The 12,537-nt window shown below is 49.4% G+C and overlaps 1 protein-coding gene across 1 annotated transcript in view; it reads left to right on the top strand.

Annotated features, from left to right (window-relative positions):
• The first annotated feature begins 262 nt into the window (after positions 1 to 262).
• ELOA (elongin A) overlaps positions 263 to 12,537 on the top strand; it is a 44,646-nt gene continuing 32,371 nt past the window's right edge. The window contains exons 1-2 of the mRNA XM_061597131.1: positions 263 to 415; positions 12,216 to 12,272. Of these exons, the coding sequence (XP_061453115.1) occupies positions 344 to 415; positions 12,216 to 12,272 (129 nt within the window). The 5' untranslated portion in view covers positions 263 to 343. The remainder of the gene's footprint in view (positions 416 to 12,215; positions 12,273 to 12,537) is intronic.

Consider the following 12,537-nt stretch of genomic DNA (forward strand, 5'->3'; position numbering starts at 1 on the left):
TTCAAGATGGGAGGGTTCCAACCTATTATTCCTCTAACTGTATTTTTTCCCTCGTTTCGCCCTCATCCGAGATGGCGACTTTTGCCCCTCTCTACCTTCCTCGGTTGAGAAGCTTTTGCCAGCGCCCAACATGGCGGAGCCCGACCTATCGAAGAGAACAGCTTGTAGCAGCCTCTTTACGACGCCGTCTTTCTTTTTGCCCATCACAAACATGGCGACGGGCGAAAAAAAAAAGGAAGGCAGTGAGACTAAAGGTTCGGAAGAAGGGAAGCCCCGAGTCCTCCTGGGTAGACGGTGAAGCAGTGGCCACTTCCGCCGTGAAGAGGCCTCGCCAGCAGTAAAAATGGCGGAGTCGGTGCTCGAAGTTGTAGGGAAGCTGCAGTCGCGGCTCACGGGCAGTTCGGAGCCCAAGAAGGTAAAAGACTCCCTGAAGGGAAGGGGGAAGCAAAGGTGGGGTGCGTGGGTGGGCCCCTCTGGTAGCCTAGTGGTTTGGAGAGCTCTGGCTAACTGAGTGGACAAGAGGGCCCCTCTTTTTGTAAGGGCCCCACAGCAAGAAAGACGGGAACTGGGGAGGGGTCCCTGAGAAGGAGGTGGGGAGGGGGCTCTGAGAAGGGGATGCCTCGGGCGGTGGGATCACTGGAGGTGGGGCCCTTTAATGTGGGTGATCGGGGTTAAGGGTTCCACCCCCTGCTAAAATTGTGACAAAGGGGTGGGGTGGGGAAGAAGCTTTGACTTTTTCCGCACCTGGGAGATGGAGAGATCAAGAGATCCTCTTCTCCAACGTCGGGGGGCGGGCGGTTAGCAGAGCTCGATTTCCAAGGACACGTCCCTTAATGTATATAAAGTTATTCTCTCTCCTCCCCAACGGTATCGCGGGTGACATCTCAGTCGGGGTGGTTGAAATGAGGGCTCCCTTCAAGTCCCCTTTCCAGTGAGTTGCTTGAACCCCCTTTTAAGTGTGTGCCGATCAGGGTGTGGGGGTTGTCAGCATGGACCTCTGGAAGGGTTGTTCACATGCCAGAGAAAGTTATCCTATGTGGGGGTGAAGGAAGAAGGGGGATCTCCCTTCTCAAGCTTGAATGAGGGATGTTGGGACTCCCCCCCTCCTGTCAATATCAAGGGAGTTATCAGAGACATCTGAGGCAAGGCAGCCCTTTAGTCCTGTCTGAATGATCTCCAGCCTTTTAAAATCCCATCGGGACTGATGCAGCATTGTGATTGCCCTCTGATTTTCAAGCTGAAACTACTTTAGTTGTGTTTATGTGGGAAGAGTACATTGTATCCTTATTACTTGTAAGCACCATGTTTGGATGTATCCCAAAAATGGTTAAAGCATGTGAAGAGGTAACTGTGATATGTGACATTCATTATGTGCTTGGGGGGGGATATGAAGGGTGTGTGGGGCAGACATGGTATCTCTGAATAGCTTAGCAGAAAAAGCAGGTTGAAGAAAAGGGCTGGATTTCTTTTTCTTGGGCTTGTAGGAGAGGGGTATTCTAGCAGGTCAGAATAACTTTAGCATCTGCTGAATACCTTGTTGTAACTTTGGACTGAACCGATTTAAAGTAAGAGCTAGGGGAGAGAAGAGAAGGTTTCTGCTTTATGTACTTGAATACATTAAGTGCTGGAGGGAGAGCACCTTATCTCTGGTGCACATCCTTAAACTGTGAAGCAAAGAGACTTTGGATCCTGTGTTTTAAGGGTTTCGGATTTTCTGTTTGCTCGGTTCTGTGCAGCAATCGGGGTTGCTTTTTCTGCAAATTCTTTGAAATCATATGGCCCTCTTCCTTTGGAATTCTGGGAACTTTGACGTGGGGCTTCCAAACAGTTCAAAAAGGCTTTTGGATCTGCATGTAAAATGCTATTTTGTGGTGGTGGTGGTGGTGGGGAAGTGGCTGATTTTTACAGAAAGTTTAGTAGAAAGAAACCCAGAGCTATGAAAGGAAGGAAGGCTTCACCTCCACCCTTACTTAACTCTCCCTAATCTGCATGTCTACAAGCATATTGTATGTGTGATCTTCTGTATGTATTTGGGAGAGGGGGTGGGGAATAGCATGCATAGCTAGAATCTGGGGTCTGCTCTGGAAAATCTTGGCTTCAGCTTAAAGAAAAACGTGAAGGTTCTAGTCATCAGGAGTGGGGAGCAGACGACCGCTTTCCAAATGGTAGCTTATCATAGTGTACCTGTGATCATGTGAGATATCGGGATAATCTGTGATATCCTGTCAAGTGATAAGGGGACTGCTACCTCTCCCCTGGCTTTTTGAGTGAATGCAAATGCCTGGCAAAGTTCTCGTAGTACAGCCAGTTGCCCCATGTGGCTGTGTGGGTACTGTGATAACACTTGGCAAAAAATACTACCCGTGTCCACCCCTCAGCCTGAAGAATCAAGTGAACTGTGTCTGGAGCACAGTTAGAAACCAGTAAGACAACTTCCAAGGAAGAGCTTCCACTGGAAAAGCGAGCTCAGGTTATTTTGGTGCTCCAGGCAAAAGTTTGAGTTTTGCTTTACCCCTGCTGTGCATATTTTGTATGTTGCAGGAAGGATTTTATTCCCTCAAGAGTTTTCCCGATTGCAGTCCCTCTTTTCCTTCCTTCACAAATTGTCAAGGGGAATGGGCTGCAGTTAAGAAAAAAAAATTGTGTCGGGTGGCATACCTGTATGCTAGACCACTGTTCTTCAACCTTGGGTCTCCAAATGTTCTTGGGCTGCATCTCTCATCATCCCAGCCAGCTTAACCAGTGGTTAGGGATGATGGGAGTTCAACAACTTCTGGGAACTCAGGGTTGAAGAACACTGCACAAGACCATGAAGCACGGAGGCTCTGTGCTGGGGGATTTTATTTAAATCGTTTCTACCCTGCCCTTTAGCCAATAAGGCTCCCAGAGTTTCTGGCTTACATTCTTAAAAAAAAAGAAAAGAAAAAGACACAGAAGGAAAAAGGGATAGAATGGAATTATTCCTCTCCTCCTCTCAAATACCAATTTCCTAGGCAGTCCCCCTCCTGCACTTTCTATGAGGCTTGAGGTCTGTTGGTCAGGAGACAGGGTTTTTGCATGCTCTATAAATCCCAGGGATAGCCAACATGGTGCCCTCTGGATGTTGTTGCACTAGAACTCCCATCAGCCCTAGCCAGCCTGGCCATGATCAGAGCTGATGGGAGTTGTAGTCCAACAACATCCGGAGGGCACCATAAATCCTTTTTTCTATCCGCTTGTTCTTTCCTCTCTACCAGTTGCCACCTCTTTCCCCATTCATTTTTAAATAAATGGCGTGTGTGTACCTTTATTCTCTCCCCTTCCAAATTTTGTGTAAAGGAAACCCCGTTTCTGGGCTCAGGGTAAATGAGACAGACTATGTGGTTTGTACTTTTCCTTGTTATTTTTACTTAAAACTTTTCAAAGATGTTGATTTCTCTTTTGGGGAAAGGTCTGAAGTAGCAAGGTGGCTAAAAGGACTGAAGCTCTCAGTGCTGGGTTTTTTTGCACCAGTAAGTCTTGTGGGGGTTCTGTGGCCAGGGAAGAGGTAGTTGGGATCAGAGGAATTCCTATTCCACCTCCCTCTGGTGTTTATGAGGCATTTTCTGTGTTTCCTTACAAGATTTGTCCATTATTACTTTTTTTTTTTTTGAATGGGGATATTAGCTGGGAGCCTCTAAGTGCTAGCCACTAGCCTATGCAAATACATGCTCAACCCCCTGGGATGCAGAACACAATACAACCTTGGCTGCAAGTGGCTGGAAAATGTTTGCTCTCTAACTGAAACTTTTGCCTCTGTGCCGCTAATCCAGGATTGGGCAAGTGCGTTTGTGCACATGGTGTTGCTCAGTGGTCTGAATTGCAAAAGCTCTTTACAGCTCATGAAGCATTTCTTTTCTTTTTTGTTTTCGTAGACTGGGTTTCTTTCTACAGAGAGGCAGAGAGAGGGAGAGAGGTTGACCAGAGGCAGAAGGAAACGGAAGCAGAGCTCTGGCTGCGCTGGGTGTAAATAATTTGGCATGGCGTGTTTCGCCTCATGTGGCTCTTGTTGAGGCCAGCTATAAAAGCAAAACTCTGCACTAAGAGAGGAACATAGGAAGTAGCCTTCTAGTGAGTCAGACCATTGGTCCATCTGGCTCAATATTGTCTGCACTGACTGGCAGGGGCTCTCCAGGGTTTCAGACAGGGAGTCTCTCCTAACCCTGCCTGGAGATACCAGGGCTTGAACCTGGGATCTTCTGCATGAAGGGCAGATGGCCGTACCCCCTAATGGCAAGACAATTGTACAGGCTCGCTTCGTAATTTCAGTTCAATTTAGTAAATGAGTTTGGGCTTGACCATCGCCATGTTAAAATATTTTTTGGGTTGTGTCCGATGTTAGTCCTACTCAGAGCAGACCCATTGAAAACGATGGACCATGAATTTCAGTGTGTCTGCTTTGAGCATCACTTGGATGAATACGACCCTTTGCTTTTACACCCGCTAATGAAGAAAAAGCAGCACTGCTTGAAACACGTTGGCCAACCAAGTGACTCTCGGAGTGCCTTTGGAGGCCACCTCTCCCGTTTGTCTTTAGACTCGGCAGATGGGGAGAAGGAGGGCCGTGTTCCTGTGTTTCTGATAGTCGTGTAAAAGAAAAGAGTTTGGTGGAGGCTCCTTTTTTACCCCGGAGAGCTAGTGTGGTGTAGTGGTTAAGGTGTTGGACTACGACCTGGGAGACCAGCCATGAAGTTCACTGGGTGGCCTTGGGCCAGTCACTGCCTCTCAGCCTCAGAGGAAGGCAATGGTAAAACCACCTCTGAATACCACTTACCATGACAACCCTATTCATAGGGTCGCCATAAGTCGGAATCGACTTGACGGCAGTCTGTTTCCATTTTCACTTTTTTACCCATGAAAAGACAAGTTGCCCTTGGAAGAATTTCTTCTCCTCCACAACGGGTAAATCTACAGGAGCTCGGCCGTCGGGGAAGAGCCATAACTTAATGGCGGAATGTCCCGGTTTGATCTTTGGCATCCTCTGGTAGACCTGGGAGAGATCCCTGCCTGAAGCCCTGGAGAGCCACTGCTAGTCTGTGTGAATACTGAGATAGATGGCTTGATCTCTCTTTGCCACTGGATGCGCAAGTTGCTTCTGCAGCTCAGAGTCCCTTGCGTCAGCAGAGATAGCCTGGCCGTGGTTATCCATGCTGTGGTAACCTCCAGGGTAGACTACCATTGGGTGTTCTATGTGAGGCAATCTTATTAGACTGTAAGGACTGTAAATAAATTATATCCATATTCATGTTTGAAAATGGCAGGTAGTGCAGAATGTGGTGGCTGCATTATTGAGTAGGTGCTATGATCCTATTGTACCTGTGCTCTTTCAGCTGCAGTGGCTCCAGTTCATTTCTGGGCTCAGTTCAAAGTAGAGATGTGAAGGCTAGGAAAAACCCCAGCAAGATTCAGGGGGAAAGGGGAGGCTTCCCCCCATTTTTCTGGTTCCCCCCCCCCAGGCTTTCACCTCTTCAGTTCAAAGTGCGGTTTTGACATTTAAAACCCTTCCCAGCTTAACACTTGAAGGCCTGACTATCTCCAGATGTACCTTCCCATACATTAAGTGGAGGGCCTCCTGTGGACTCATCGAAGGTGAGGTGGATGGTTACCAGAGAGAGGACCTTCTCAGTGGTGACACCCTGATGATGGAATGCTCTTCCCAAGGAAGTTTGCCTGGCCACCTGCCTTATTACCCTTTTGGCATAGGCAAAGACCCTTTTTATTTTTCCAAGTGTTTTAGATAACCATTGTAATCCTGCCTCAAAATTCCTTGAACTATTACTAGTGGGCTGCTTTCTGCCTTGGCATGATGTCTGGCTGGGCCAGAGACAGTGTACTTCTGGCTTTATTGGGCATTGTGCAGAGATGGCACAGCCATCAATAGGCCTATTTAGTTAGTTTTTCTATCCTACCCTTCCTCCCAAAGGAGACCAAGGCAGCAAACCAACAAAGCCGTAAAACAACCCGGTAAAAATAAATAAAAATGTCTTGAAACATTTCCAAACAATCGCATGTCCTCGCAGTTAATAATTTAATGCTTGCCAGGAACACTATCTTTCAGCCAGGGAATAATGAGGGGAGACAGATGCACCTCACCAAGGAGAGTATTCCACATAAGGGGAGCCACCATTGAGAAGCCCCTGTCATGGGTCAAGGCCAACTGGGTAGCAGCCAGTGGTGACACCGCTAACGGGACCTCACCTACCCATTGTAGGGCTTGAGATGGTTGAGACTGGGGGAGTAGCTTTTTTAGGTACTTGGGTCCCTAACCCTTTAGGGCTCTGTATGCCAGTACTAACACCTTGAATCGGGCCAGGTAGCTCACAGTGGCCAGTGCAGTGCTTTCAGGACCGGTGACTCATGGTCCCATCTGACTGCCCTGCTGTCGGAAGGCAGAGCTGGGGTCCCAATCCCGGGGAGCTGGATCCCGGAGAGTTGGGAGAAGAGTATTCGGATGGATGGCAGAGGGAAGGGGGAGGAACTTCCCCCCTTTGGAGCGAAGACGAAACAGAGGAACTGCCAGTGATAAGGTTGCTTAGCAACGGGGAGCCTGAGCCCTCCCTGGACATTCTCACGCCTCCCCCTCTTTCAGGCTCAGAGCAAGAGGGGGAAGAGGGAGGGCTGCTCACAGCCGAAAAGCGGGGAGGCAGTTTACCATCAGCCCCTCCCCTATCCCCCATCCTGGAATCGGAAACTTCAGAAGAGGAGGGGGTGATGCTTCCCCCCTCACCGTGCACACGCAGACAGCTGAAAAGACAGGAGAGAAGGGGGGGAAGGCGGGGAGTACCTGAGGGGCAGTTAAGGAGGAGCGAAAGATTGCGCGCCCGTTTGGCCCCTTCTTAAAGAACAGGCGGGAAGAAGTCCCTTGCTCTGTCAACTTTCTCCCAATGCCGCAGGACCTGTATCCCTGTATTGATTCATGAGAAAATGCAGTCTTTGTTTGGACATTACCCTAATAAAACACGAATTAACTACAATCGTTGGTCTGGTTCCTGAGTCACATCCTGGGCCTGACAGCTTGACAGAGCCACCTAAATCACCCTCAACGCTCTCTTCACTTGACTGGGACAAGGTGTCAAAGGGAGCAGTGGGGGGGACGAACCCCACTTCTGAGACGGAAGAAGTGGAACTCCTGAGGACTAAGGTAGCTGATTTGCAGACGGATGTTCAAGCCCTGCTAGCAGCAGTCAAGGTGCTGAAGACGGATAATCAAACCTTGAAGGCCACGATAGACCAGATGCGAACAGCCCCTCCAGCTGCCGTAGTAAAGGTTCCCATTGGATTGCCCCCAAAATACGCGGGACAAAGTGATCAGTTGGCAACCTTCGTGGCTCAATGTGAGTTATATCTGGATGTCAGGCACACGGAATTTCCAGACGATGGGGCTAAAGCAGCTTTCGTGATTAGCCTCCTGGAGGGAGAAGCTACAAAATGGGTGACTCCGTATCTCGTGAGAAAGGATACTGTCTTAGGAAGGTACAGAGGATTTATACAGGAGATGACGGAGATGTTTCAAGACCCGCAAAGGGCTGAAACAGTAGCGCGGCAACTAGGCGCTCTGAAGCAAGCTAAAGGGACTGTTTCCGAGTACACTAACGCTTTTAAAATTCTGTCCCAGGAAACTGGTTACAATGACGCCGCCCTGATGTTTATGTACCGGAGTGGATTAAATGCTGAAATCCTGGATGAGTTGGCCAGGACCTCCCCCTCCGCTGACCTACCAGGGCTCATCCGGCTATGCCTACAGATAGATCACCGGATGGAAGGAAGGCGCCTGGAAAGGAAGCAGGAGGTCCTGAGATACTCAGCCTCGGCATCCCGCAACAAGACCCTTCCCACTACAGGGATGGCAGGTAATGCAACTGAGGGACAGGGAGGGGCTAGGCCAAGACTGTCGGAAGAAGAAAAGGAAAGACGACGCCGGGAACGTTTATGCTTTTATTGTTCAAAGCCGGGCCATGTGGCCAGAGACTGTGGACTGAAAGGGGGGAAAGCCGAGCCGTCGGGAAACTAGAACACCGAGTCCACGTGCAGGCCGGTGGACTGGGGGCAGCGTTGTATAAAGGCCCCCCAATGATCCAACCTCCCTCAAAGGGGGTGTTGGTCTTGCCTATTCGGATTACAACTTCCAGAGGAGTGGTGTTTAATTCCACTGCCTTAATTGACAGTGGAGCCTCCACAAATTTTATTGATGCAAAGTTAGTCAAGCGTCATGGAATTTCCCGGTGGAAACTGGACGCTCCCCTAGCTGTGGAGACTATCGATGGGAGACCCCTGAAGTCAGGAGGGGTGACACAAGCCACGGAGGAAGTGAAACTTCAAATCCCTGGGCACGAAGAGTTCATTTCGCTATACGTGTCAGATCTCTCGAACTTTGAGGTGATTCTGGGAATGCCCTGGCTAGCAAAGCATGAACCAAAATAAGTTGGAAGGAGGCGGTGGTGTGGTTCACCTCACAGTATTGCCAGGAGAACTGTCAACCTGAAGGAATCAAGAACACCTTAGCGGGGGCAGTGCAAGAGATCGAGCAAGTGACCCTGCCGCCAAAGTATGAAGAATTCAAAGATGTGTTTGATGAAAAAGAGGCAGAGACTTTACCCCCCCCCACCGCCCTTACGACTGTGCGATTGATCTAGTGCCAGGAGCCAGCATCCTATCAGGGAGAATCTACTCTCTCACAGAGAATGAGAGGGAGGCCCTGAAGGAATTCCTGGATAAAAACCTGAGGCGAGGATTCATACGCCCCTCACAATCCCCTGCTGGAGCGCCACTATTGTTTGTGAAAAAGAAGGGGGGGGAACTCAGACCCTGTAACGACTATCGCGCATTGAACCAGATCACCATCCCCAACAGCTACCCGCTGCCCCTGATCTCAGAGTTGCTGGACCGACTGCGCTCTGCCAAAATCTTCACGAAGTTGGATTTGAGAGGAGCGTACAATCTGATCAGAATGAAGGAGGGAGATGAATGGAAAACAGGATTCTTGACTGCTTACGGACAGTATGAATACCTGGTCATGCCGTTCGGGCTTTGTGGAAGTCCAGGAATTTTTCAAAAATTCATGAACGACGTGTTTAGAGACTTGTTGGACACGTATGTAATCTGTTACTTAGATGATATCCTGGTGTTCTCAAAGAACCAGGAAGACCACGACCAGCATGTGAAGACGGTGTTGAAGAGACTGAGAGAAAATCACCTGTATGCTAAATTAGAGAAATGTGGATTTGACCTCAAGTCTCTAGACTTCCTTGGATATCGAATCTCAGCGGAAGGCGTGGAGATGGACCCAGGGAAAGTAAGCTGCATATTGGACTGGGGCCAACCTGTCACCAAAAAGGATGTACAACGGTTTTTGGGGTTTGCCAATTATTACAGAAAGTTCATTCCAGGGTTTTCCAAATTAACAGCTCCTCTGACTGACTGTTTAAGGGGGAAGAAGAAGTTTCAATGGACAGAGAACGCCACCGAGGCCTTTGAGGAGCTGAAGAGAAGGTTTGCTACTGAGCCCATTCTGCGCTTTGCTGATCCGAACCGCCCTTTCGTAGTGGAAGCAGATGCTTCAGATTTTGCCATCGGGGCGGTCCTGCTACAATTAGACCAAGAAGGGAAGGAGCTGCACCCCTGTGCGTACTTCTCTCGGAAGTTAAAGCCTGCAGAGAAGAACTACACAGTTTGGGAGAAGGAGCTGCTGGCCATCAAGGACTCTTTTGAAAACTGGAGACAATACCTAGAGGGGACCTCTCATCGAACTGAAGTGCGCTCCGACCACAAGAATCTTGAAAGCCTCCAAACAGCCAGAAAGCTGAACCAGAGACAGATAAGATGGTCCCAGTTCTTCACTAGGTTTAACTTCCAGATTACTTACCATGCCCAAGCCAAAAACCAGAGAGCGGATGCCTTATCCAGACAGCCACACTACAAAGAAAGTGAATCCGAGGACCAGCCTCAGTACGTAATTCCGCCAGAGAAATTAACGTTGGGAGTATGCCAGCCTTCATGGGAAGAGGAACTCAAAAAGGCACAACAAGAAGATGCTGACATGCTAAAATATCAGCAGGAGACGGGACAAGGTCAAGACTCAGAAGTAACCTTTCACTGGAGAAATGGACTGTTATGGTTCAAAACCGCCAGCGGCGGTTCATAAAAACACTGATTCATAAAAATTCATAAAAATTCATAAAAGAAGTCTACCGGCTGCATGGATTGCCAAACAGCGTAGTCTCAGACCGAGGAACTCAGTTCACAGCCAAATTTTGGAGAGCAATGTGGAAACAGTTGCAGACGGAATTAAAACTCTCCTCCGCCCATCACCCCCAGACAGATGGGCAGACGGAACGCTTGAACGCCATTTTAGAAAGATATTTACGAAGTTATGTGTCCTATCAACAGACTGACTGGGTATCATATTTGCATTTTGCAGAGTTCGCCTACAACAATTCTCTGCACTCCAGCACTCAACAAACCCCGTTCTTCGCTAATTATGGATTCCATCCTAAAGTCTTTCTAAGCAGCTCAGAAGGAATGCTGGTACCGGCAGCTGAGAACTTCCTTAAGGAATTGCAAGCGGCGCAACAGACACTGAAACAGCAGTTAAACGAAGCCAAAACGGAGTACAAGCGAGTTGCTGACCTGCACAGGAAGGAGGGCCCCTCCCTTCAACCGGGAGACCAGGTATGGCTGTCTACCCGCTTCCTCCAGATGCCGGGCAAATGTAGAAAATTACAAGACAAGAGGGTGGGTCCTTTTGAAATAGAAACTCAAATCAATCCCGTGGCGTACCAACTGAAGCTGCCTGACACGTTTAAAATACATCCTGTGTTCCATCGATCCCTCTTAACGAAAGCCGCCCCTCCCAGTGCGTTACGGCCGGAGGAACCTCCCGGAGCTCCACTCCTGGTAAATGAGCAGCTTGAGTTTGAAGTTGAGGAGATCTTAGATTCCAGGATCAGACGCCACAAGCTGCAGTACTTGATTCACTGGAAAGGCTATGGGGTGGCTGACAGATCATGGGAAGATGCAGCTGATGTGCATGCTCCAGAATTGGTAAAACTTTTCCATCAACGTTTTCCCCACCGTCCCAAGCCAGACAAGGGGAGGGGGGCACAGCCTGGGAGGGGGGATGGTGTCGGAAGGCAGAGCTGGGGTCCCAATCCCGGGGAGCTGGATCCCGGAGAGTTGGGAGAAGAGTATTCGGATGGATGGCAGAGGGAAGGGGGAGGAACTTCCCCCCTTTGGAGCGAAGACGAGACAGAGGAACTGCCAGTGATAAGGTCGCTTAGCAACGGGGAGCCTGAGCCCTCCCTGGACATTCTCACGCCTCCCCCTCTTTCAGGCTCAGAGCAAGAGGGGGAAGAGGGAGGGCTGCTCACAGCCGAAAAGCAGGGAGGCAGTTTACCATCAGCCCCTCCCCTATCCCCCATCCTGGAATCGGAAACTTCAGAAGAGGAGGGGGTGATGCTTCCCCCCTCACCGTGCACACGCAGACAGCTGAAAAGACAGGAGAGAAGGGGGGGAAGGCGGGGAGTACCTGAGGGGCAGTTAAGGAGGAGCGAAAGATTGCGCGCCCGTTTGGCCCCTTCTTAAAGAACAGGCGGGGAGAAGTCCCTTGCTCTGTCAACTTTCTCCCTATGCCGCAGGACCTGTATCCCTGTATTGATTCATGAGAAAACGCAGTCTTTGTTTGGACATTACCCTAATAAAACACGAATTAACTACAATCGTTGGTCTGGTTCCTGAGTCACATCCTGGGCCTGACACCTGCTCACCGACCTAGCACCCATCTTCTCACTAGCTGCAGCTTCAAGACCGTCTTCACTGGTCTGGGTTTGGCAACTGCTTGACTCTGTCAGCTTCTGGTACCGGTCCTGTACTGCATCCTTGATTCTTTCTAGACAAGCCCCAGCAGTGGAGGGCTGAAGGCAGGGTGCCTTTTGCTTTGAGAGGCCTTGGAGAGCTTCCAGCGATTCGGATGGGAGAGAGAAGGAATGGGGTTGCCTTTTGCTGCATCGGCAGGATTCTCGTTCTGCATCATTTGCCCACAAATGGTGTAGCTGTTATTGCTCAGCAGGACTGAGTTCCCTCTGTGTGGCTGCCATCGTTGATGGATTTGTTTCTTCTTCCCCTTCCTGCCTCGCTTCTACAAGGAAAACCTCCCTTTGCTCCGCAGACGCCTCACTCCCTTTTCCTTTTTGTCTCTGCAGCTGATGAAGAGTTTGAAGCGGCTTTCAGAGTTGCCTATTACGGTTGATATCCTTCTGGTAAGAGCTCTTTTTGTTATGGTATTTTTTTTTTTTTATGCCCAGATGTGCAGTTGCGGGGATTCCAAGCATCACTGGGGGTATGCTCTAACTTAGGACCGTAGAAAGCTGCCTCGTACCAGGTCAGACGTGCAAAAAAGAGAAAACTGTATCTCAAAGATCCCAAAAAGAAAGTTTTCTGTATTTATACAGTAGGCCCGTTGTGTTTTGGCCGAAAATGCCTTGATCGAGGGCTTGTTTTCTTGTTTCTTAACAAACCAGACTC

Source organism: Rhineura floridana, chromosome 15, assembly GCF_030035675.1.
Source record: "Rhineura floridana isolate rRhiFlo1 chromosome 15, rRhiFlo1.hap2, whole genome shotgun sequence".
NCBI lineage: Eukaryota > Metazoa > Chordata > Lepidosauria > Squamata > Rhineuridae > Rhineura > Rhineura floridana.